Source organism: Oncorhynchus mykiss, chromosome 1, assembly GCF_013265735.2.
Source record: "Oncorhynchus mykiss isolate Arlee chromosome 1, USDA_OmykA_1.1, whole genome shotgun sequence".
Taxonomy (NCBI): domain Eukaryota; kingdom Metazoa; phylum Chordata; class Actinopteri; order Salmoniformes; family Salmonidae; genus Oncorhynchus; species Oncorhynchus mykiss.
Genome location: NC_048565.1, coordinates 87,007,035 through 87,034,905, shown reverse-complemented (window position 1 = coordinate 87,034,905; position 27,871 = coordinate 87,007,035). Strand labels below are relative to the sequence as shown.

At 41.8% G+C, this 27,871-nt stretch overlaps 1 protein-coding gene across 1 annotated transcript in view; it reads left to right on the top strand.

The window, feature by feature from the left end:
- LOC110532959 (protein eyes shut homolog) overlaps positions 1-27,871 on the top strand; it is a 91,193-nt gene that overhangs the window by 14,185 nt on the left and 49,137 nt on the right. The window contains exons 2-7 of the mRNA XM_036990006.1: positions 4,238-4,409; positions 4,855-4,933; positions 5,915-6,114; positions 10,181-10,305; positions 17,121-17,245; positions 17,976-18,172. Of these exons, the coding sequence (XP_036845901.1) occupies positions 4,348-4,409; positions 4,855-4,933; positions 5,915-6,114; positions 10,181-10,305; positions 17,121-17,245; positions 17,976-18,172 (788 nt within the window). The 5' untranslated portion in view covers positions 4,238-4,347. The remainder of the gene's footprint in view (positions 1-4,237; positions 4,410-4,854; positions 4,934-5,914; positions 6,115-10,180; positions 10,306-17,120; positions 17,246-17,975; positions 18,173-27,871) is intronic.

The window sequence follows — 27,871 nt, the reverse complement described above, 5'->3', positions numbered from 1 at the left end:
ATTCACACCCCTTGACTGACTTGTTCCACATTTTGTAGTGTTACAGCCTGAACTTAAAATGGATTATTGAGATTTCTTGTCACTGGCCTAAATAACAATACCCGGAAATGTCAAAGTGGAATTATGTTAGATTTTTTTTTTAAACAATTTAATTAAAAATGAAAAAAATGAAATCTCTTGAGTCAATATGTTTTCAGGAGTAAATATTTGCTTAACAAGTCACATAATAAGTTGCTTGGACTTTTGAGTGACTACCTCATCTCTGTACCCTACACATACAATTATCTGTAAGGTCCCTCAGTCGAGCAGTGAATTTCAAACACAGTTTTAACCACAAAAACCAGGGAGGTTTTCCAATGCCTCACAAAGAAGGGTGGGTACCTATTGGTAGATGGGTAAATAAAAGCAGAGATTGAATATCCCTTTGAACATGGTGAAGTTATTAATTACACTTTGGATGGTGTATTAATACACCCAGTCACTACAAAGATACAGGTGTCCTTCCTAACTCAGTTGCAGGACAGGAAGGAATCCCCTCAGGGATTTCACCATGAAGTCAATGGTAACTTTTGAAAACATTTACAGCATTTAATGGCTGCGACAGGTGAAAACTGTGGGTGGAACAACAACATTGTAATTACTCCACAATACTAACCTAATAGACAGAGTGGAAAGAATGAAGCCTGTACAGATTAAAAATATTCCAAAACATGCATCCTGTTTGCAACAAGGCACTAAAGTAATACTGCAAGAAATATGGCAAAGCAATTTACATTTTGTCCTAAATACAAAGTTATGTTTGGGTCAAATCAATACAACCCATTACTGAGTACCACTCTCCATATGTTCAAGCACACTGGTGGCTGCATCATGTTATGGGTATGCTTGTAATCGTTAAGGACTGGGGAGTTGTTCAGGATAAAATATAAATGGAATGGAGCTAAGCACAGGCAAAATCCTAGAGTAAAACCTGTTTCAGTCTGCTATCCACCAAACACTGGGAGATGAATTCACTTTTCAGTAGGAAAATAATCTAAAACACAAGACCAAATCTACACTGGAGTTGCTTACCAAGAAGACACTGAATGTTCCTGAGTGGCCGAGTTACAGTTTTGACTTAAATCGGCTTGAAAATCCATGGCAAGACCTGAAAATGTGTGTCTGGCAATGATCAACAATGAATTTGACAGAGCCTGTAGAATGTTGAAAGAATAATGAGCAAATGTTGCACAATCCAGTTGTGGAAATATTTTAGAGACTTACCTAGGAAGACATTCAGCTGTAATTTCTGCCAAAGGTGCTTCTACAAATTATTGACTCAGGAGTGTGAATAGTTATTTAAATTAGATATTTCTGTATTTCATTTTCAATCCATTTGCAAACATTTCTAAAAACGTGTTTTCACTTTGTCTTTATGGAGGATTGTTTGTAGATGGCTGAGAATTACATATATTTGTTTTATCAATTTGGAATTCAGGCTGTAGCACAACAAACTGTGGAATAAATCCATGGGTGTGATTATTTTCTGAACGCACTGTATATAGTGCACTACTTTTTATTGGGCCCTGGGCAAAAGTAGTGCACTATATAGAGAATAGGGAGCCATTTGGGACGTAGTCCATGATATATTCCTATAGTTTTGAAATTGTCCAGGTCCTAGATTTGCCTAGTGAGTCATTCAGTTCCTTGATTAGCCCAGTGAGTCATTCAGTTCCTAGATTAGCCCAGTGAGTCATTCAGTTCCTAGTTTAGCCTAGTGACTCATTCAGTTCCTAGTTTAGCCTAGTGAGTCTTTCAGGTCCTAGATTAGCCTAGTGAGTCATTCAGGTCCTAGATTAGCCCAGTGAGTTATTCAGGTCCTAGATTAGCCCAGTGAGTCATTCAGTTCCTAGTTTAGCCTAGTGAGTCTTTCAGGTCCTAGATTAGCCTAGTGAGTCATTCAGGTCCTAGATTAGCCCAGTGAGTTATTCAGGTCCTAGATTAGCCCAGTGAGTCATTCAGGTCCTAGATTAGCCCAGTGAGTCATTCAGGTCCTAGATTAGCCCAGTGAGTCATTCAGGTCCTAGATTAGCCCAGTGAGTCATTCAGGTAATAGATAAACCATCTATAGAGACCATTGTTATTTACTACAGACCAGGGACCCCCTAGATAATCCATCTATAGAGACCGTTGTAATTTACTACAGACCAGGGACCCCCTTGATAATCCATCTATAGAGACCATTGTTATTTACTACAGACCAGAGACCCCCTTTGATAATCCATCTATAGAGACTGTTGTTATTTGGGTCAACATACCGTTTATTCACCCATCATTAGTAGCATGCTGCCTGAGTGATAATATAGATGACATCAGCACAATGCTACAGTATAGATTCCCTAGTCAGCAACACATTGTTGAATGGTGATCTATATTCTCCATCTCTTGCTAGAGTAAAGCAGGGCTATAAGTTTTCCTTATATACTGAACATACCTGGGTTCAAATACTACTTGAAGTCTTTAAAATACTTATAGTGTTCCGGGAGTGCCAGATGGGCAGGGTTTGGGAGTGCCAGATGGGCGGAGTTTGGGAGTGCCAGATGGGCGGGGTTTGGGAGTGCCAGATGGGCAGGGTTTGGGAGTGCCAGATGGGCAGAATTTGGGAGTGCCAGATGGGCGGGGTTTGGGAGTGCCAGATGGGCGGGGTTTGGGAGTGCCAGATGGGCAGGGTTTGGGAGTGCCAGATGGGCAGGGTTTCGGAGTGCCATATGGGCAGGGTTTGGGAGTGCCAGATGGGCAGGGGTTGGGAGTGCCAGATGGGCGGGGTTTGGGAGTGCCAGATGGGCGGGATTTGGGAGTGCCAGATGGGCGGGGTTTGGGAGAGCCAGATGGGCAGGGTTTGGGAGTGCCAGATGGGCGGGGTTTGGGAGTGCCAGATTGGTGGGGTTTGGGAGTGCCAGATGGGCGGAGTTTGGGAGTGCCAGATGGGCAGGGTTTGGGAGTGCCAGATGGGCAGGGTTTGGGAGTGCCAGATGGGCAGGGTTTGGGAGCGCCGGGTGGGCAGGGTTCGGGAGTGCCGGGTGGGCGTGGTTTAGGAGTGCCAGATGGGCAGGGTTTGGAAGTGCCAGATGGGCAGGATTTGGGAGTGCCAGATGGGCGGGGTTTGGGAGAGCCAGATGGGCGGGGTTTGGGAGTGCCAGATGGGCGGGGTTTGGGAGTGCCAGATGGGTGGGGTTTGGGAGTGCCAGATGGGCGGGGTTTGGGAGTGCCAGATGGGCGGGGTTTGGGAGTGCCAGATGGGCGGGGTTTGGGAGTGCCAGGTGGGCAGTATTTGCAGTTTTGCGGTTATGATATTAGTTTCGTTGCGCCAGGCAAGCTCAATCAAATCAAATCGTATTTGTCACATGCTTTGTTAACAACAGGTGGACTAACAGTAAAATACCTACTTACAGGTCCTTCCCAACAATACAGAGGAAAGACAGGAGAGAAATAATAGAAAGGTAAAACACGTAATAATAAATAACAATCCTGCACAGATAATGTATATAATAATATTTCAAATAGTGTTTGATCCCAGGTGTGGTACTGAATGGCTGTGTGCAGTTGTTAATGGGATTTCCACGTGACAGCAACTGTATTAGACAGTGATAATGTGTTTTCACAATTAGATTCACCCAAGTGAAGACAGGTCGTGAGGACTGTTCCTCTGACTGTCTAATCAGGTGATGGTAACAGTGTTGAGGAAGATGTATTATTGCAGGGGTGAAGACACCTACAGACCTGTGGTTATACAGTGTCTGGTGCCACCTTTACTGTGAGCTGAACAACAATATGTAACACAGGATTAGATATTGCACAGTCTGTCCATTGTATATGCTGCAACCTAATGCAACAAACATAACGTACATAATGTCATGTATGCCGTACTACACAATGCAAACATACACAACTTTATGGAAGCAGTCATCTCTCTTCACCTACACTTGCGTCTCTGTCTTGCTGCCATTATTGAAAAACCTTGACTGTTTCTGCTACAAGTACAGTCATTGAAGCGAGAGAGTGTTCACCCTGTATTGATTCAATGTATTGAGGTGCATCTAAACTCAAATCAATTATTTAACCAGCCATTTCACCTCTTTCCATGATCGAGAACTCACAGTAAACATGTATTGTGTTGGTACATGTTCATATTCTATGTGCTGTGTGGTATAATATATATAATGTGTTTTCTATGTTAATATATGTCATTTATTCCCAGGGACGTGGTGTGAACTGAGCATAGACGAGTGTGTGTCGAACCCGTGCCAAAACGGCGGGAGCTGCGTGGATGGTCCCAATCGATACCAATGCTTATGTGCTGGAGGCTTCATGGGTTTCCATTGCGAGACCAACTTTGATGAATGCATGTCGGGCCCCTGTCTTCACGGGAGGTAAACAACGGAAGCGTTCATTACCAGTAAAACTGTTAGTGCTTCTCCTGCTGAATATAAAACGCCAGTCCAGGGAAGGAGATGTGTGTTGTTTAGAAAAATTGTAAATGAAGTGTTTGTTGTTTTTAAAGGAGAAAAAAAAGAAAATGGTTGCGGAAATGGAGGATAGAAATGGTGTGAAATGGTGTGTAATGGTGTGTAATGTATAAGAGTGGGAAATAGGGCTTGTGTACTGTACACACTTTGTACCTACTATATGTCCATTTGACCTCAATTACCTCAGTTTACATTCCCATGATAAGCAAATAGTGATTTCAGATATTTGCCTTCTCTCAGTGTTTAGTCTTTTTAATATACTAGAGGCCTAGACCAGAGTGGGACCTGGGACTTGGCAACGCTATATAGGCCTGTTTTGTTATGTTATGTTTCTCTCTTATCTTCCCAGGTGCATTGATGGAGTGGATGTGTATTACTGTCAGTGTGAATTGGGATGGACTGGTGCCAGATGTGAAATGAACATTGATGTGAGTTGAGCTGAGTGATAGTTGGGTATCTGGTAAGACCATCCTGCATGGGACTCATCATCATTACATAACATGGTCTCATTAGAATATGTTAAAATAGTGTCATTTCGCTAAACATTGTAGTTATATTTCAGCCAAACTGACAAATTAGTTATTTGTAATTAACAATGACCTATGACTTATATTTCACTATAGTGACATAAAATAGTGTCATTTCACCATGGACTTTTTATATTTTGTAATAGTGACTGTGCATCACATCTCATTATTGTACAACATTCCAAAACATGCAAACCAGGAAGATCCAGATGATTAGTCTCTATTCTAATCAGACCAGAGCTGCTCCAGTGTACCGTCTCATCTCCTTTCCCCATCCACAAGCCACATCGATTCTCCTACAGCATAAGTCAATTGAGCTACATGATCATGTAAGCATTGTATAAATACCTGATTAAAAGGAATCGCCTCACCCTAATCCCTAATTGATTTTAATACCCAGCCCAGCTTCAGTAGGCCTCCAGAGAGAGCACTGCACTGATAGAATAGAATGCTAAGGCAGCCGGAATGTCTCTCTGAGGTTCCGCTCTGGAATGCGCAATCAGAGGCTCTTATTGTCTCGGTTTAAAGACCCCATTCTAATCTACAATTCTGCACATACTCTTTTAACTCATTATCCAACATAGTCAATTACGCATTTTAACAGTCATGTTTTCATACAGGCCTATGTATTCATATTCAAGTCATTCTCTACGATATTCTGTTTATCTCTATAGCTGTGTTAGAACCACCATGCAGTTGTGGATATTTATAGTTAGTGTTTTCGTTCAGAGTAGGAGTGCTAATCTAGGATCATGTAATATCAATATTATGATCTTAAAAGGTGCAAGTAAACTGGTCCTATATCAGCACTTCTACTCTGAGACACTATAAATACAGGCCCTAGGTCTCGTGTTTTACATGATGCTATTTCCCCATCTATAGGAGTGTTCTTCCAGTCCGTGTCTGAATGGTGGCTCCTGTGTGGACTTGATTGATAAATATGCGTGTTTCTGCCTGGATGGATACACTGGAAAGAACTGTGACATTGACATAGACGTCTGTCTCGAAACCCCCACCAATGTCACCCTGTGTTTAAATGGAGGGACTTGTCTCGATGGCCAAGGCTCCAATTTCACCTGCAGGTCAGTGAATCTATTCATCATGTAGTCATGTGTATGTATAATACAATACATATCAATATATACAAATCTGTATATAATATCTACATGTAGAAACTTGGATTCTTTTATATGTATTTTTCAAATAATCCAATATATTACAGTATTATAGCACCTCAAACATTTACCTGTTTGGATACACAGATTTTTGCTCCAAGGACTCATTTTAATCATTGATAATAAAGACATACTGTATATATATACATGTGTATAACAAGTTACAAAGCCTGATACCTGTTGGCTGTAAGTGAAGTAATACAACATTATCCAGTGTTATGATCTGCATGTTTTGACACAGTCTCTGTATTATGAGTTGAATTAAACCACCGCCTCCCATCAGACTGAAGTCACGCTGCCCCCTCATCTCTCAGATTGACATGCATCTGATTGGTTTAATGTCAGGTTGCCACAGCAACAGAACCGTGTCATGTCATTTCCTATTAACACGCTCTCCCTCCCCTGTGTGATGTATGAAGTCTAGCTCAATCAGTGGAGTCTGGTCTCACTTTAAATCAGAGGACTGTTCATAGTAATGACTGGACTGGAATGAATGAAACTAAACACATCAAACACAATGGTTTCCATGTGTTTGTTACCGTTCCATTGATTCCAGTCCAGCCATTACAATGAGCCGTCCTCCCTCCCTTCACATTGTGAATATAGCCAGACACTGCACTGCAGTAATAGGGTGTAGATTTGCCACAGCGTGGGTCCCCTCGACGTCTTGCTGTTAATTACATTGTCTTAGCTGTAGCACATATGCTCAGGTTCAGGGCCGTAAGTCACTGTGGTCTAGTGTAAAGACAGAGGGTCGCATCCCAAACAGTACCCTAGTCCCTACATCTTCTGACCAGAGCCCTATGAGTCCACTGTAAAAGGGAACAGTCATTTGGGACGCAGACAGAGAAGGGCTGCCTGCCTGCTGCAGGAATGTTTAGTCTGTTATCAACAGTTGGAGGACAGTTGGGTGTCATGCTGCAGCATCTGGCTCTGTATACTCAATTATAATTCAATGTTTATTTTTTGTGAAATGAATGCTGAAGTTGTGTGCATATGCTTTACTTTCCGTATGCTGGGTTTTCTTTTTGGTTTTACAAATGCTGCATTTTTATGGGTATGCAGTATATGCCATATGTTGAAGTGATTTAGAAAAGAAGACGTGTTCTGTTGTCTCCGTTTCCTTGGTGACGAGTCACATGTCAATCTAATGTGTCTTTAACACGAAATGACACAATGTATTGTAATCATAAACTGTACGTGAGGGAATATAACACTCTTTCTCATTAGGATAATGGATACAAGCATGGATGTTATAGGTTGCAACCAGCGACAGACTGCATGCAGTTCAGTCCATTTGGTATATAGAGATCCATCCAATATTATGCGTGGTGTCAGGATTGCAACAGATTGGATGGTTGAATGTGATGTCTGGATTTGATGGCAATTCGACCAGCCTCGGGGACAAGCAGCATGGAGACAGTTTAAGCCGCAGTTCCATTTCCTAGCTAGGTAATGGTTGGATGTTGGTTCTGTTCCAAACGGCACCCTATTCCCTTTATAGTGCCCTTTATTTGACCAAAACCCTAGGGGGTTCTGGTCGAAAGTAGTGCACTGTTTACAGGTAGGTGATAGGGTTCCATTTGGGACGCAGGTAGTGTCTCCTTGAAGTAAGACGTCCGTTCTCAATCTGCTGGCGTCTCCAGAGATTTGAGGAGTCCTATGCGAATGCATTTCAGCCACATTATTATAATACCCATGGACATGAATAGGACTTGGATGGTGAGAATGCATTCTAGAGATTGTTACTTTATGTTGTGTGTAGTAAAAAGTGCTTTTCCCCCCCAAGCTATCACTGTCAATACTGCAGAGTAGTCTAGACCGGTTTTGTGCTACTTATGTGCCACTGCTATACTTAATATGGTAACACTTTACTTGACACCCAGCGTCATAACTATGTCATAATGTGTCATAACAGCTGACACAACGTGTCATAACCTGTTATAATATGGTCATAACACTGTCATGACACATATATTTAGACCTGTTATGACATATAATTGAGTTATTTTATGGCTGGTTATGACACCTACATAAGAGTGTTTAAACCCACAAAGCAAAACATTCCACTACACCATAGCCTACGTGTCAACAGGATGTTTACGTTATATATTTTATTTTTAGTGGACCATATTTAAAGTATCATTGTAATTGTGCAAACATTGATGTCGGCCATGCACCTACCCCAGTTCTCTGTTTCTGGTGACTGGGATGAATGTAGGAGCAGATTTCAGGAGCGGGACAAGACACCCTCTTTTAGACTGATGACTGACATAAGGGCATGTACGTGACAGGCCTATCTGGATTATATGATTATGATGGTCATAATGCTTCTTGACAGTGTCATAAAGTCTGTTTTCTTAGTCCAAGTAAAGTGACACAGGATGTTCATAATGCTACATGACAGTGTCATAAAGTCTGTTTTCTTAGTCCAAGTAAAGTGACACAGGATGTTCATAATGCTACATGACAGTGTCATAAAGTCTGTTTTCTTAGTCCAAATAAAGTGACACAGGATGTTCATAATGCTACATGACAGGGAAATAAAGTGTATTTTCTACAAATGATTTAAAATATGATGCAGCATCTGGCTCTGTATACTTCTTGTTTTTAGCTGATAGGAGTGGAAGCCGGTGTGTTCGTCTGCTGCAAAAGCCCATCAGTGACAAAGACTGAGGAGCTGTGCATTCCGAGATGTCTTTCTGCACACCACTGTTGTACTGTGCCTTTATTTGCCTGCATGTGGCCCGCCTATTAGCTTGCACCATTCTTGCTATTCTCCTTTGACCTCTCATCAACAAGCTGTTTTATTTGCCCACAGGCCTGCCGCTGACTGGAAGGTTTTTGTTTGTCGCACCATTCTCAGTAAACCCTAGACTCTGTCGTGCATGAAAAGCCCAGGAGGCCGGCCGTTTCTGAGATACTGGAACTGGTATGCCTGGAACTGGTATGCCTGGCACTGGTATGCCTGGAATTGGTATGCCTGGAACTGGTATGCCTGGAACTGGTATGCCTGGCATGGACAATCAGACCAAACTCAAAGTCGCTTTGGTCACTCATTTTGCCCATGCCCACGATCACTCGAACAGAAACTGGATGTCTCGATGCCTGCTTTGCACACTCTTGGCATTTTCTCAACCAGCTTCACCTGGAATGCTTTTCCAACAGTCTTAAAGGAGTTCCCACATATGCTGAGCACTTGTTATCTGCTTTTCCTTCACTCTGCGGTCCAACTCATCATCTGATGCAGCACTCCATCATTCTCTTTCTTGGTCCAATAGCCCTGTATGTTATATGTGTTATATGAGAGCATCCTGACCGGTTGCATCACCGCCTGGTATGGCAACTGCTCAGCATCTGACCATAAGCTTCCTGCCATCCAAGACCTATATAATTGGCGGTGTCAGAGGAAAGCCCATAAAATTGTCAGAGACTCCAGTCACCCAAGTTATAGACTGTTTTCTCTGCTACCGCACGGCAAGCGGTACCGGAGCGCCAAGTCTAGGACCAAAAGGCTCCTCAACAGCTTCTAACCCCAAGCCATAAGACTGTTGAAGAATTCATAAAATCGCCACTGGACAATTTACATTGACCCCCCCTCCCTTTTGTACACTGCTGCTACTCACTGTTTGTTTGCTATCTATGCATAGTCACTTCGCCCCCACCTACATGTACAGATTACCCCCACTAGCCTGTACCCCTACATGTACAGATGACCTCAACTAACCTGTACTCACGCACACTGACTCAGTACCGGTGCCCCCTGTATATAGCCTCATTATTGTTATTTTTATTGTGTTACTTTTTATTATTACTTTTTATTTTAGTCCAGTTGGTAAATATTTTCTTCTTATTGATCTGGTTAAGGGCTTGTAAGTAAGCATTGTATTCGGCACATGTGACAAGTAAAGTTTGATTTGATTTGATATGATATGTTAAATGACATCTATGCAATATCCTTGTCTTCTCCCAGTTGTCCAGCAGGTTTCATAGGGGACTTCTGTGAGATGGACGTTAATGAATGCTGTTCAGATCCATGTCTCCACGGGGCTATCTGCCGAGACCTGCTTAACGGATACCTCTGTCACTGCAGGGCAGGTGAGTACATTAACTAAGATTGGTAACAGTTATAATGCATGACAAGGCGGTTATAATGAAGCAATAAGGCCAAAGGAGGTGTGGTATATGGCCACTCCACCACGGCTAAGGGCTGTTCTTAAGTGCGACGCAACGTGGAGTGCCTGGATACAGCCCTTAGCCGCGGTACAGTATATTGGCCATATACTGTACTGTACCACAAACCCCCCATGTGCCTTGTTGCTATTATAAACTGGTTACCAATATAACAAAGTATGTTTGCTTCATACTCATGGCAGATTTTCTGATATACCACAGCATTCAGCCAATCAGCATTCAGAGCTCTAACTACCCAGTTTATAATGCATTCTATGACCTGGTTCATGGCTACCTCTGCCACTTCAGGGCAGGTAAGTCACTGGACAACAACTAAGATCGGGGGTGCAACTCAATAGTAGGAAGGTGCTCCTAATGTTTTGTACACTCAGTGTATATATTAATGTTATATGAAATATATACCTGGTTAACGCTGACGCTCTAAATGCAGAGTAGGTAAGTTACTGGAATGTAGATTGGTCACAATAAGTCACTGGACATGGACTCAGATCGGCTTTATCGCTATTCTAGCAGGCCTATGTGTTGCAGAATACTGATGTTGTACAATGATGATTGACATTATCAATCATTTTTTTATGATTCAAAGCAAATCAATCTATTTTTCATCTCACAGTAAAATCAGATAACAGGCCTAGATCTCTTGCAAAACACGTTGCAATAGATTATAAATCATTTTCTTACCACTTTAATTATTTATGGTGAAAAGCTAGCACAGCATCTCTTCAGGTGTGGGTGGATCAATACTTGTATTTTGCTTACAGCTAAAGCATTAATTTGACACTTTAGTAATTTAGCAGACAGATCTGTGTCTGCCCTATGTGCTCTCACTACTGGTGTCCACCAGGGCTCAGATCACCGCCGCTTGACAGTACCCCTGCTTACAGTGTAGTGGGCAGTAATACAGTTGAAGTCAGAAGTTTACATACACCATAGCCAAATATATTCAAACTACATTTTTCACAATTTCTGACATTTAATCTTAGTAAAAATGCCCTGTCTTAGGTCAGTTAGGATCACCACTTTATTTTAAGAATGTGAAATGTCAGAATAGTAGAAGAGATAATTATTTATTTTAGCTTTTATTTCTTTCATCACATTCCCATTGGGTCAGAAGTTTACATACATTCAATTAGTATTTGGCAGCATTAGCCTTCCACAAGCTTCCTACAATAAGTTGGGTGAATTTTGGCCCATTCCTCCTGACAGAGCTGGTGTAACTGAGTCAGGTTTGTAGGCCTTCTTGCTCGTACACACTTTTTCAGTTCTGCCCACAAATTTTCTATAGGATTGAGGTCAGGGCTTTGTGATGGCCACTCCAATACCTTGACTTTGTTGTCCTTAAGCCGTTTTTCCACAACTTTGGAAGTTTGCTTGGGGTCATTGTCCATTTGGAAGACCCATTTGCAAACAAGCTTTAACTTCCTGACTGATGTCTTGAGATGTTGCTTCAATATATCCACATCATTTTACCTCCTCATGATGCCATCTATTTTGTGAAGTCCACCAGTCCCTCCTGCAGTAAAGCACCCCCACAACATGATGCTGCCACCCCTGTGCTTCACGGTTGGGATGGTGTTCTTCGGGCTTGCAAGCCTCCCCCTTTTTCCTCAAAACATAACGATGGTCATTAGAGCCAAACAGTTCTATTTTTGTTTCATCAGACCAGAGGACATTTCTCAAAAGAAATACGATCTTTGTCCCCATGTGCAGTTGCAAACCTTAGTCTGGCTTTTTTATGGCGGTTTTGGAGCAGTGGCTTCTTCCTTGCTGAGCGGCCTTTCAGGTTGTGTCGATATAGGACTCGTTTTCCTGTGGATATAGATACTTTTGTACCCGTTTCCTCCAGCATCTTCACAAGGTCCTTTGCTGTTGTTCTGGGATTGATTTGCACTTTTCGCACCTAAGTATGTTCATCTCTAGGAGACAGAACGCGTCTCCTTCCTGAGCGGTATGACGGCTGCGTGGTATCATGGTGGTTATACTTGCGTACTATTGTTTGTACAGATGAACGCAGTACCTTTAGGCGTTTGGAAATTGCTCCCAAGGATGAACCAGACTTGTGGAGGTCTACATTTTTTTTCTGAGGTCTTGGCTGATTTATTTTGATTTTCTCATAATGTCAAGCAAAGAGGCACTGAGTTTGAAGGTAGACCTTGAAATACATCCAGAGGTACACCTCCAATTGACTCAAATGATGTCAATCAGCCTATCAGAAGCTTCTAAAGCCATGATGTCATTTTCTGGAATTTTCCAAGCTGTTTAAAGCTACAGATAACTTAGTGTATGTAAACTTCTGACCCACTGAATTGTAATACAGTGAAATTTAAGTGAAATAATCTGTCTGTAAACAATTGTTGGAAAAATTACATGTGTCATGGACAAAGTAGATGTCCTAACTGACTTGCCAAAACTATAGTTTGTAAACATGAAATGTGTGGAGTGGTTGAAAAAACAAGTTTTAATGACTCCAACCTATGTGTATGTCAACTTCCGACTTCAACTGTATGTGTATATACAGTGCATGTGATATTATAAATACCTCATGTGATTTGTAATAAGTCTAAACAATTAGCCTGTTCAAATGTTTATCTGACTCCAAAAGATAAATATACACGTCAGCATTAGGCAATGAGTTGATGTAGATGAGCAAGAATTGGTCTGAGAATGTTCGATATCAAAGGTATATATTTAATTAACATTGTTCAATGTATGGATTCACATACAAGGCATTACAATTCAGTTACAAGCATTAACAAGCATTATAAAGCATTATTCCAAGCCTATAGACACTAAGGTTAACGTACAGGATAAAGCATGAACAACGCGATGCTTATTAGATCAGAGGCCTAGAAGCCTAAGAAATGAGAATTGATCATGCAACCTTCCTCCATGGACTGGATACAGGATAAGAGACAGAAATAACAAATGCATTTAATTCCATTTATAACATATGAAGGTGCAACCTTTCAACCCAAAACCAACCACTTTTGACCAATCAAACGATACTAACGATACTTGTTGGTCAGGTTTACAGTGCTCCCCATGTCGGTGTCCTTTTGGCTTAGGAGTCTGTTCCCTCACCCCTTTCTCTGGAAGGGGTCTTCTGAGGACAGACAGCTCTGTAGCTCAGAGCTCACAGCATAGGAATGAAACATTTTAGATACCACAATTCGATGGGAGATGGAGGCTAGGTGGTTCGACTTGAATTCACCCACTTAGACACAGCTACTCATCCGTAGCTTGGGAAGAAAAATATTTCTTTGTCTTCAAACTTGTTTGGGGTTCGTTGACCTTCTAGACCTTGGCTGCAGCTTGGGTCACGTAGTCTTCCTGTAAATTATATACTCACAGGTTTTATACCCTTGGGTCAGAAATGGGCGTAACTGCCTTTAGGGCAATTCTCTGGGCGTACCAAGTTAATGAGGCATGGTCTAGATTTTATTCAAATCCAATTTTAGACAATTAACTTAACATTTCATCTTCCCCAAAACATTCTCTTTGATTTGGATATTTTCCGTACAATGTATAAACATCAAACATATACTAGGAAAACTCTTCACATTACAATGTTTTCGTAATAACGTAATCTATTAACCTTTAATAACAAAACAAAAATGATATACATTATCATATTCCATCTATCGTCATGACCACCATTGTGACTGACGGAAAGCATTGTTCCAAAGTCCCTTTATTTCATGTTTAATGTTCTGAGGCTGGTTCTCCACAGTAACAGGACAAAGGAATTTGTCTGTGGCCTGAGATTTACCAGGGGCGTGAGGGGTCATAAAAAAAAACACATCTTCAGACCCCTAGATCTCTCCTCCTCTGTTGGGGTTGAGAGATAATCTGTAGGGTTGTGGTCTCCTGTAACCTGGTCAGGACAGTCATGATAGTATTATTCTATAGCATTCGATAGTCAGTCCTCTGAATACTGTAACAGGGAGGAATATTTTGGCCCCTCAAAGGGGGAAGGGTTGACTAGTCATTTGGCATTGTCCTCTGTCTTCCAACTCCAGGTGTCAGAGAGCACATAAATTAGGGCCGAGCCTACAACAGCTGCCTCTGAAAAAACACAGAAGTACTAGTAATAATTGCGTAGCAGAGGTGAAAGACACACCTCCCAGCACTGATTGCTGATTGCCTGGCAAAGGTGAAGAAAACGTCCCCTACAATACACCACTCCCACAAATTAGCAAGACTGTTACACAAATAGGCCTGAAACTAATCCACAAGTCCACAATGACAGTCACAAGTACAGAGCAGTCAGACAGTTCAAACAGCAATGATTAAGTAGACTAATATGTAAAACAGAACACGTAAATGCAATTGCCCTACAAGACAATACCAGCATCTACTTATTGGATAAAAAAAAAAGACTTGCTGCTTTTGTAATAGCTGATGTCCTTCTAAACACCTAGCCTATAGCCTCATCAAAACACCTAGCCTATAGCCTCATCAAAACACCTAGCCTATAGCCTCATCAAAACACCTAGCCTATAGCCTCATCAAAACACCTAACCTATAGCCTCATCCAAACACCTAGTCTATAACCTCATCAACACACCTAGCCTATAGCCTCATCCAAACACCTAGCCTATAGCCTCATCAAAACACCTAGTCTATAGCCTCATCAAGACACCTAGCCTATAGCCTCATCCAAACACCTAGCCTATAGCCTCATCCAAACACCTAGCCTATAGCCTCATCAAAACACCTAACCTATAGCCTCATCAACACACCTAGCCTATAGCCTCATCAAACCCCCTAGCCTATAGCCTCATCCAAACACCTAGTCTATAACCTCATCAACACACCTAGCCTATAGCCTCATCCAAACACCTAGCCTATAGCCTCATCAAAACACCTAGTCTATAGCCTCATCAAGACACCTAGCCTATAGCCTCATCCAAACACCTAGCCTATAGCCTCATCCAAACACCTAGCCTATAGCCTCATCAAAACACCTAACCTATAGCCTCATCAACACACCTAGCCTATAGCCTCATCAAACCCCCTAGCCTATAGCCTCATCCAAACACCTAGCCTATAGCCTCATCCAAACACCTAGTCTATAGCCTCATCAAAACACCTAGTCTATAGCCTCATCAAAACACCTAGTCTATAGCCTCATCAAAACACCTAGCCTATAGCCTCATCAAAACACCTAGCCTATAGCCTCATCAAACCACCTAGCCTATAGCCTCATCCAAACACCTAGCCTATAGCCTCATCAAAACACCTAGTCTATAGCCTCATCCAAACACCTAGTCTATAGCCTCATCCAAACACCTAGTCTAAAGCCTCATCAAAACACCTAGTCTATAGCCTCATCCAAACACCTAGTCTATAGCCTCATCCAAACACCTAGTCTAAAGCCTCATCAAAACACCTAGCCTATAGCCTCATCAAACCACCTAGTCTATAGCCTCATCAAAACACCTTGCCTATAGCGTCATTAAAGCACCTAGCCTAAAGCCTCAATAATACACCTAGCCTATAGCCTCATCAAAACACCAAGCCTATAGCCTCATCAAAACACCTAGCCTATAGCCTCAACAAAACACCTATAGCCTCATCAAACACCTAGCCTATAGCCTCATCAAAACACCTAGCCTATAGCCTCATCAAAACACCTAGTCTATAGCCTCATCAAAACACCTAGCCTATAGCCTCATCAAAACACCTAGCCTATAGCGTCATTAAAACACCTAGCCTATAGCGTCATTAAAACACCTAGCCTATAGCGTCATTAAAACACCTAGCCTATAGCGTCATTAAAACACCTAGCCTATAGCGTCATTAAAACACCTAGTCTATAGCCTCATTAAAACACCTAGTCTATAGCCTCATCAAAACACCTAGCCTATAGCCTCATCAAACCACCTAGTCTATAGCCTCATCAAAACACCTAGCCTATAGCCTCATCAAACCACCTAGTCTATAGCCTCATCAAAACACCTAGCCTATAGCCTCATCAAACCACCTAGTCTATAGCCTCATCAAACCACCTAGTCTATAGCCTCATCAAAACACCTAGCCTATAGCCTCATCAAACCACCTAGTCTATAGCCTCATCAAAACACCTTGCCTATAGTGTCATTAAAGCACCTAGCCTAAAGCCTCAATAATACACCTAGCCTATAGCCTCATCAAAACAACTAGCCTATAGCCTCAATAATACACCTAGCCTATAGCCTCATCAAAACACCAAGCCTATAGCCTCATCAAAACACCTAGCCTATAGCCTCAACAAGACACCTATAGCCTCATCAACACACCTATAGCCTCATCAAAACACCTAGCCTATAGCCTCATCAAAACAACTAGCCTATAGCCTCATCAAAACACCTAGCCTATAGCCTCATTAAAACAACTAGCCTATAGCCTCATCAAAACAACTAGCCTATAGCCTCATCAAAACAACTAGCCTATAGCCTCATCAAAACAACTAGCCTATAGCCTCATCAAAACACCTAGTCTATAGCCTCATCAAAATCTCTGTCTCTCCATGAAACTTTGTGTGTGTGTGTGTGTGTGTGTGTGTGTGCTCCCCAAAAAAAGAAGCCAAGCAGCAAATCGAAGGAATCTGATTGATATTCTCTTAAGAAGGTGGTGGATGTGAGTGAAGCTAGGGCTCACCGCACTGCAAGTACACACACACATCCCACCTCCCTCCACACTGCGGTGCTCAGTCTGTGGGCTTTGTTCCTTGGCAGGTTGGACAGGCCTTCACTGTGAGTTGGACATTAATGAGTGCCTTCCGCAGCCCTGCAACCAAGGGATGTGCATCCAGAACGAGCCTGGCTACGGCTACACCTGTTTCTGTCGTCCTGGATTTGTGGTGAGGCTTACCCAGCACACTCTTCCCTTATTTCATCCTTCCCTCTATCCTCCTTCATCCCTGTTGCCTCCCCCTCTTTCTCTATCTCTGTGTGAATCTCTCTCTCGCCCTTCTTTCCTTTGCTCTTTTCCACGTCTGAAATGTTAGCATTTCTTTCAATATGTTCTTCATCTTCTTTCTTCTCCCAGAATGTGATGGTATTATATTTACCATCCTAGTCATGGCAGGATAAGGCAGTTCCATCTGGCACCCTATTCCCTATACAGTACACTACCTTTGACCCGAGCCCTATGAGCCCTAGTCAACAGAAGTGCACTACGCAGGGTGTCAATTGACAATAGGGTGCCATTTGGGCCATGTTCAGAGAGAGGTTATTTAGTTCAGTCTCCACCACTGTAGATGTCATCCGCAGGCATTTGTGATCATCTCTCCTGCTGCTACACATCATTTACACCCTTATTAAGGTGGCCTGAATCCTGTCTTCATTACCAAGCCCATGTGTGTCTCAAATTGAACCCTATTCCCTGTGTAGTGCCCTACTTTTGTCCATGACCTCACATCATAGATGGAATTATGCTAATGGCTAATAAAATAAACAAATATTTATGTTAGATTAGATTATATAGCTATGGTATAATGTCTATATATTTTACTATTTCTATGGTCAACTAATGTTTATCTATATTTCTGTTTCTATAGTCTAACGTCTATCTCTGTTTTACATGTACAGGGGAGGAACTGTGAGCACAATTACGATGACTGCCTGCTCCAGCCGTGTCCGGGAGGATCCTCCTGTGTTGATGGTATCAACGAGGTCAGCTGTCAGCCAGTCGAGGGAGACATGTCCTCTGTGCCCTGGGAGCCTTCTATGACACAAACCCCTCAGGGATCCCTGCTCACCACGTCACCAATGTCACCAGTGTCACCGTACAGTGAACAACCAACAGGTATGGAGGTCAATCGTAAAGACCACAGTCATATAACAGTTGGGTCAGTACTTTGTGGTCAGGTCAACCGTAAGATCAGCCATTAGATCACACAACCATAACCTGGTTATTTTATAACACCAATGACATAACACCAGTGTCGCCGTAAAGTGTGAATCCAGTGGAAGGCTGAACAACCAACAGGTATATAGATCAATCTTTGAACTTCTGTTATAGTTGGTTCAGCACAGCCTGTATGTGATCTAAGGACATATGTTTCCATGCTCACCACACCACTGTCACCAGCGTACTGCAAAGGTAATATTTTGTGTTGATAGTGTTACGGAAGCAACTAGATGGCCTATTGTTAACACTGTACTCGGCTAAGTCTAGGGCTTCATAATGGTTCTGTAACCTGATTGGATGTGTGCAGTAATGTGACAAGTAAGCGTATGCAACCAGGTGTTAAATGTGTGTAACCAGGGGACATCAACCTTACCCTGGTCCAGGGTCAACTCTGTTATGGTATGTATGTAACCAGGGGACAGCAACCTGGTCCAGGGTCAACTCTGTTATGGTATGTATGTAACCAGGGGACATCAACCTTACCCTGGTCCAGGGTCAACTCTGTTATGGCATGTATGTAACCAGGGGACAGCAACCTGGTCCAGGGTCAACTCTGTTATGGTATGTATGTAACCAGGGGACAGCAACCTTACCCTGGCTCAGGGTCAACTCTGTTATGGTATGTATGTATCCAGGGGACAGCAACCTTACCCTGGTCCAGGGTCAACTCTGTTATGGTATGTATGTATCCAGGGGACAGCAACCTTACCCTGGTCCAGGGTCAACTCTGTTATGGTATGTATGTATCCAGGGGACAGCAACCTTACCCTGGTCCAGGGTCAACTCTGTTATGGTATGTATGTATCCAGGGGACAGCAACCTGGTCCAGGGTCAACTCTGTTATGGTATGTATGTAACCAGGGGACAGCAACCTTACCTGGGTCCAGGGTCAACTCTGTTATGGTATGTGTGTATCCAGGGGACAGCAACCTTACCCTGGTCCAGGGTCAACTCTGTTATGGTATGTATGTATCCAGGGGACAGCAACCTGGTCCAGGGTCAACTCTGTTATGGTATGTATGTATCCAGGGGACAGCAACCTTACCCTGGTCCAGGGTCAACTCTGTTATGGTATGTATGTAACCAGGGGACAGCAACCTGGTCCAGGGTCAACTCTGTTATGGTATGTATGTAACCAGGGGGCAGCAACCTGGTCCAGGGTCAACTCTGTTATGGTATGTATGTATCCAGGGGACAGCAACCTGGTCCAGGGTCAACTCTGTTATGACCTCTTGATCGGCCATTCCAAGCAGATTTGTTTATTTGTTCTAAAGATGACCAAAATAAACACGTACACAAAAGGAAACAAGAGGCATGCCTGAACTAAAGATTCAAATCTCAACCTCGTGGCCTCATGGTCACCAAATAAACCAGCAGCTTCACCTCTTGCCAGCTGGTACACTGACTGACCCGTCACCTGATGACGTGCTTATCAAGGCCTCCTGGCACCAACCAGCCCTTGACTTGGTTGGTGCTGCCACCTGGGGGATGGAGTGTGGAAGTGTATCCTGGTAGAGTGTGTTGCTAACACTAAACGACCTCTCCATGTCTTAACAGTAGGTCAACCATAAGATCGCAGTCATATAAATACCAGTTGGGTCAAAATGAGTTATTTTATTACGCCAATGTCAAAACACCACTTTTATAATGTCGTAACACCAGTGTTAAAATGTTATAACACCAGTGTCATGAGGTTATACCACCAGTATCATAATGTCGTAACACCAATGTCATAATGTCATAACACCAGTGTCATAATGTCATAACACCAGTGTTATAACACCAGTCTCAGAAGATCATAACACCAGTGTCATAATGTTGTAACACCAATGCCATAATGTCATAACACCAGTGTCATAATGTCGTAACACCCGTTTTATAATGTCGTAACACCAGTCTCAGAAGGTCATAACACCAGTGTCATAATGTCGTAACACCAATGTCATAATGTCATAACACCAGTTTTATAATGTCGTAACACCAGTGTCATAATGTCGTAACACCAGTGTCATAATGTCATAACACCAGTGTTGTAACACCAGTCTCAGAAGGTCATAACACCAGTGTCATAATACCATAACACCAGTGTCATAATACCATAACACCAGTGTCATAATACCATAACTCCAGTGTCATAATACCATAACACCAGTGTCATAATACCATAACACCAGTGTCATAATACCATAACTCCAGTGTCATAATACCATAACTCCAGTGTCATAATGTCGTAACACCAGTGTCATAATACCATAACACCAGTGTCATAATACCATAACACCAGTGTCATAATACCATAACACCAGTGTCATAATACCATAACACCAGTGTCATAATACCATAACACCAGTGTCATAATACCATAACTCCAGTGTCATAATACCATAACACCAGTGTCATAATACCATAACTCCAGTGTCATAATACCATAACTCCAGTGTCATAATACCATAACTCCAGTGTCATAATACCATAACTCCAGTGTCATAATACCATAACACCAGTGTCATAATACCATAACTCCAGTGTCATAATACCATAACACCAGTGTCATAATACCATAACTCCAGTGTCATAATACCATAACTCCAGTGTCATAATACCATAACACCAGTGTCATAATACCATAACTCCAGTGTCATAATACCATAACTCCAGTGTCATAATACCATAACTCCAGTGTCATAATACCATAACACCAGTGTCATAATACCATAACTCCAGTGTCATAATACCATAACACCAGTGTCATAATACCATAACTCCAGTGTCATAATACCATAACACCAGTGTCATAATACCATAACACCAGTGTCATAATACCATAACTCCAGTGTCATAATACCATAACACCAGTGTCATAATACCATAACTCCAGTGTCATAATACCATAACTCCAGTGTCATAATACCATAACACCAGTGTCATAATACCATAACACCAGTGTCATAATACCATAACTCCAGTGTCATAATACCATAACTCCAGTGTCATAATACCATAACTCCAGTGTCATAATACCATAACACCAGTGTCATAATACCATAACACCAGTGTCATAATACCATAACACCAGTGTCATAATACCATAACACCAGTGTCATAATACCATAACTCCAGTGTCATAATACCATAACACCAGTGTCATAATACCATAACTCCAGTGTCATAATACCATAACACCAGTGTCATAATACCATAACTCCAGTGTCATAATACCATAACACCGGTGTCATAATGTGCTAACACCAGCACATGTAGCACACTCTGGTTTAATCAAAAAGAAAGCAAGCACAAATAAGCTATAATCTGCAAATCAATTCATTAAAAATGTAATACTGACAACAAAAACTAATACGCCAAACAAACTCAACTCCATATTACAAGAATGATGATATTAGACAGTAATGCGCTTCCTCACCGAGATAGAATCAAAATAAATAAGTTGTGTTAGAGGTTTGAGAAACTCATGAATATATCTAAACTAGGTCACTATCTAAACAGCCCCAGTGCCCTTGGTGCTGCTGCAAATAGACTCAGAGTCCTTCTGCAGTCTGCAGCAATCCTTGGCACCTCCGAATGGAACCTTAGAATACTCAGCTACCGACCAGTTAACCACATAGGTCTACTCAGTTCTATCAAACATTTACCAAACAGAGGAAGAAAAATTGACACTTTTATTTGTCTCGTATACCTCCATGACATACATTGGAAGCAAGCATGTGAATTTTAAACAGTGAGGAAATAAATGTGTTTTCGTTACACATATCACACATACGCTACATGACCAACTCCATATTATGTGGACACCTGCTCGTCAAACATCTCATTCCAAAATTCTGGTCATTAATATGGAATTGGTCCCCCCTTTGCTGCTATAACAGCCTTCACTCTTCTGGGAAGGCTTTCCACTAGATGTTGGAACATTACTGCCGGGACTTGCTTCCATTCAGCCACGAGCATTAGTGAGGTTGGGCACTGATGTTGGGCGATTAGGCCTGGCTCGCAGTCGGCGTTCCAATTAATCTCAATGGTGTTCAATGGGGTTACGGTCAGGGCTCTGTGCAGACCAGTCAAGTTCTTCCACAACTATCTTGACAAACCATTTCTGTATGGACCTCGCTTTGTGCACGAGGGCATTGTCAAGCTGAAACAGAAAAGGGCCTTCCCCAAACTGTTGGCTCAAAGTTGGAAGCACAGAATCATCTAGAATGTCATTGTATGCTGTCGCGTTAAGATTTCCCTTCACTGGAACTAAGGGGCTTAGCCCGAACCATGAAAACCAGCCCCAGACCATTATTCCTCCTCCGCCAAACTTTACAGTTGGTACTATGCATTCGGGCAGGTAGCATTCTCCTGCAATCCGCCAAACCCAGATTCGTTCCGTCGGACTGCCAGATGGTGAAGCGTGAATCATCACTCCAGAGAACGCTTTTCCACTGCTCCACAGTCCAATGGTGGCGAGCTTTACACCACTCCAGGCTACGCTTGGCATTGCACATGGGGATCTTAGGCTTGTGAGCGGCTGCTCGGTCATGGAAACCCATTTCATGAAGCTCCCGACGAACAGTTCTTGTGCTGACATGCTTCCAGAGGGAGTTTGGAACATGGTAGTGAGTGTTGCAACACCTGCATTGCTTGCTGTTTGGGGTTTTAGGCTGGGTTTCTGTACAGCACTTTGAGATATCAGCTGATGTACGAAGGGCTATATAAAATAAATTTGATTTGATTTTGATTTGTTGCAACCAAGGACAGACCATTTTTACCCGCCACACACTTCAGCACTTGGCGGTCCCGTTCTGTGAGCTTTTGTGGCCTACCACTTCGCTGCTGAGCCGTTGTTGCTCCTAGACATTTCCACTTCACAAAAACAGCACTTACAGTTGACTGGAGCAGCTATAGCAGGGCAAAATTTTGACAAATGGACTTGTTGGAAAGGGGGCATCCAATGATGGTGCCACGTTGAAGGTCACGCAGCTCTTCAGTAAGGCCATTATACTGCTAATGTTTGTTTATAGAGATTGCATGGCTGTGTGCACGATTTTATACACCTGTCAGCAACGGGTGTGGCTGAAATAGCCGAATCCACTAATTTGAAGGGGTGTCCACATACTTTTGTATATAGTCTATAGTGTATACTCCGTTTTATTTGGATTTGAAACATTGAGGAAAATAATTATAATGTATTCTCTTATCACCATATATGAGACATTGGAAGCAAGGAAAGTTAACAATAGTTGAATCTCCTGCCTGGTCAAGGTCGACTGTACTTTCTGTCCCTGGACAATAGTGTATACAAACCTGATGTACTGTAGCGTTGTAGGATGAGGATCAATGAGGATCCTGTATAGCAAACAGAGTTGTCTAAAGGGACTCTATGGCTGCCTCCCATATCATACCCTATCCTTTACAAAGTGTACTATATGGACCAATTAGGTGCCTTTTGATTAGTAAAACGTGTTGACAATTCTGTCATAAAGAGCACAAGTTCAACTTAATAAAAACCACTTGAGGAAGATGTCAGCTTGACGTCGAAACGTAATTCACTTGTTCTCATGCTGTACAATGGTTGCCCATAACAGTTTTGACGAGTTCACATTAAATCAGCCATGAATCCCCTTGAAATGAAAGCTTGTTGTGTGTAACAGAGAAAGGCAATTGAATTCAAGCTTCACAAAAAATAAAGTAAATTGTTCAAACATTTAAATGTTTTATTTAGCTACGCAAGTCAGTTAAGAACAACGTATTATTTACAATGATGGTATACCCCAGCCAAACCCAGACAACGCAGGGCCAATTGTGCGCCGCCCGATGAGACTCCCAATAAGGTCCGGATGCGATGCAGCCAAGAACCAGGTACTGCAGTGTGTCTCTTGCACTGAGAAACAGTGTCTTAGACCACTGCGCCACTCGGGAGCCCGTTTCTGGCCTGTCTATCTGTGGGTAACATGGCTGACATGTTATGATCAATCTACTCAGTTTTCCACCACAAAACACCAGAAAAAAAAACAACTGTAGAATCAACTCACCTGCTTTTATAAAATATATTTAAAAAGGAATATTTTCACTGTATTAAAACAAGAGTTCAGTTCAGGTAACAGGGCTGACCTGAAAATGAATCACTAGTAACAATAAATAAATAATCATCTTCAGAAATGACTGTCAAAACAACAACATAACTAGGGCATTACAATGATGGTGAAACTTGGAGAAATGCTGGGGTTAAGTGGGTTAAAATCTTCCTAGAAGTGACAAAGGATGCACAGGAAATGCTGAATTTTGTCACTATTTGTAAACAATTTCTTCTTAAAAGGAACTAATTTCGTGGAACGCCCCATATATGGAATATAGTAAATAACCCGGTTATTATATGGAATATAGTAAATAACCTGGTTATTATATGGTACATAGTAAATAACCCAGTTATTATATGGGATATAGTAAATAACCCGGTTATTATATGGAATATAGTAAATAACCCGGCTATTATATGGAATATAGTAAATAACCTGGTTATTATATTGAATATAGTAAATTACCCAGTTATTATATGGAGTAGTGCACAATATGTCACCCACCACCTGGATTCAGTCTTAATGTAGCAACATTTGAAATTGTGTTTTTTACATTGGATAAAAGTAGAGACTCAGAGCTACAAAATGGTATATCATACCATATCATTTGAGGAACAATGGGAAAGTCATTCTCCTTTTGAAGTTGATCAACTTGTAAACTCACTTTTGAGAAAATGGCCTTTAAATGTTTTGGTATCTAGTGAAGAGCTCTTCTTTGTCTACACCCATTCAGCATCGTTCACACCCTCTTAAGCTTTAGCCACACCCATCTCGTTTCACTCTCGGAGCGCACACCTGACGCTCTGGCCGATGATTGGATAACATGAAAACAGCCTAGCCAGCTCTGCTGGCAACAATTTCATTGGGATGCAGCCAATGGCTTTCTTTATGGTCTCTACAGTATGTGAGATAGAGAGTGTTGAACTCAATATAGTGGAAGATGATGGGCACCTTAAAATTCGCACACCACTCTTGGAGGAGAAGGAAAGCTTACAGCAGATACACCTCAATAATGATCGTCACAGCCCAGAACTGTTATCAATGGCCGCCACGTTTGACAGGGATACAATGACATACTGTAAGCTGTTTTCTATGAACTGGTTTACAGTAACAGGGATGAAATGACATACTGTAAGCTGTGTTCTATGAACTGATTTACAGTAACAGGGATGAAATGACATACTGTAAGCTGTGTTCTATGAACTGGTTTACAGTAACAGGGATGACATGACATACTGTAAGCTGTGTTCTATGAACTGGTTTACAGTAACAGGGATGAAATGACTTACTGTAAGCTGTGTTCTATGAACTGATTTACAGTATCATGGATGAAATTACATACTGTAAGCTGTGTTCTATGAACTGGTTTACAGTAACAGGGATGAAATGACATACTGTAAGCTGTGTTCTATGAACTGGTTTACAGTAACAGGGATGAAATGACATACTGTGAGCTGTGTTCTATGAACCGGTTTACAGTAACAGGGATGAAATGACATACTGTAAGCTGTGTTCTATGAACCGATTTACAGTAACAGGGAGAGCTAGCCTACTCTGTTTATTGTGCTCTGTTTCTACGTCCATGATTTTGGTCCAAGTTGTCATGACAATGCGCTGGCGGGGAAAAACGTTTGTTGCGTGTGCCTTGATTGAACCATTTTATGGGGTAAAAGTGTGGTAATTGGTTAAAATTGGGATCCCTATTTTTCAAGTGCAGTGATTTGACTGTGTTATGTGGTACGCGTAAGGTGATTGGTCAATTTTGCAAAGGCTTGCGTAATATGAAGAGAAATGTTGATTTTTGTAAAAAAAAAAAAAAATTGTGATTACAGAATCTTACAATCCTGGAGGTACTGATGTAATAGCAGCTGTATAAAACCCTTCAGACTTCAGTTAAAGAGAGACAGGTGATTCATAGAACACACTTCCTTGGTTCCTTGGTTGCAGCTCAGTTGTTAGAGCATGGTGCTTGCAACGCCAGGGATGTGGGTTCAATTCCTGTGTTGGACAAGTATGGAAAAAGTATGCAGTCGCTCTGGATAAGAGAGTCTGCTAAATGACTAGAATGTAAAATGTTCCTTTGTCTTGGTTATCTATGGGTTGTGTGTTTCCCTGTGTGAGGACAATCGGACAACCCATGGAAACAGTATATAATTTGGTATACTTGTTTTATTTTTTCACCTCGACAGCTTAGTTGCTTACTGTTCTGTAAATGCCATCAGGTTGTTCCTGTTCAGGGTTAACTAAATGAGTTTGTGTTTTAATGTGTTGTTTTGACAGTTCTGCTAATTGGGTATGTTTTTGACCATTTTATATAGTCTGTTGGCTGTTGCGTAACCTTACTGGCAAGACACGGAGTCGTGTATGTGTCATCGGCAGTTCATGAATATTCATGAGTTGGGGCCTGGCTGCATACAAATATCCCTGTCTCTATTTGTCATCCCAGCAGTTGGTTCATGTTCTCTGTGTTTATGTAACTGGCAAACAGACACACGTGCAAATACACACAAACACACACACAAATGCATACATTTGCAAGCACACACACATACACAAATGCACACATGCACACACACACACACACATACACACAAATGCATATTTCTTAATTGTTAAATATTTTCTTAACTCTTCTTGAACTGCACTGTTGGTTAAGGGCTTGTAAGTAAAGCATTTCATGGTAAGGTCTACACTTGTTGTATTCGGCATTTCACGGTAAGGTCTACACTTGTTGTATTCGGCACATGTGACAAATACAGTTTGATTTGATACACACACACACACACACACACACACACACACACACACACACAAACACAACACACTCAAACACACACACACACACACACTCAAACACAACACACTCAAACACACACACACACACACACACTCAAACACAAACACACACACACTCAAACACAAACACACACTCAAACACAAACACACACACACTCAAACACAAACACACACACACTCAAACACAAACACACACTCAAACACAAACACACACACACTCAAACACAAACACACACTCAAACACAAACACACACTCAAACACACACACTCAAACACACAAACTAATGCTCTACTACAGATCTGGCCAAATGGGACCGATGCACATCAGTTACTTTGAACGCTTGGAACAATAACTCTCTAATGTTGTTAATTCTCTGGTAATGTCATATTAGACTGTATGTACATGGTTTACAGAGAGAGAGATGACTCTCTGGTAATGTCATATTAGACTGTATGTACATGGTTTACAGAGAGAGAGATGATTCTCTGGTAATGTCATATTAGACTGTATGTACATGGTTTACAGAGAGAAAGATGACTCTCTGGTAATGTCATATTAGACTGTATGTACATGGTTTACAGAGAGAAAGATGACTCTCTGGTAATGTCATATTAGACTGTATGTACATGGTTTACAGAGAGAGAGATGACTCTCTGGTAATGTCATATTAGACTGTATGTACATGGTTTACAGAGAGAGAGAT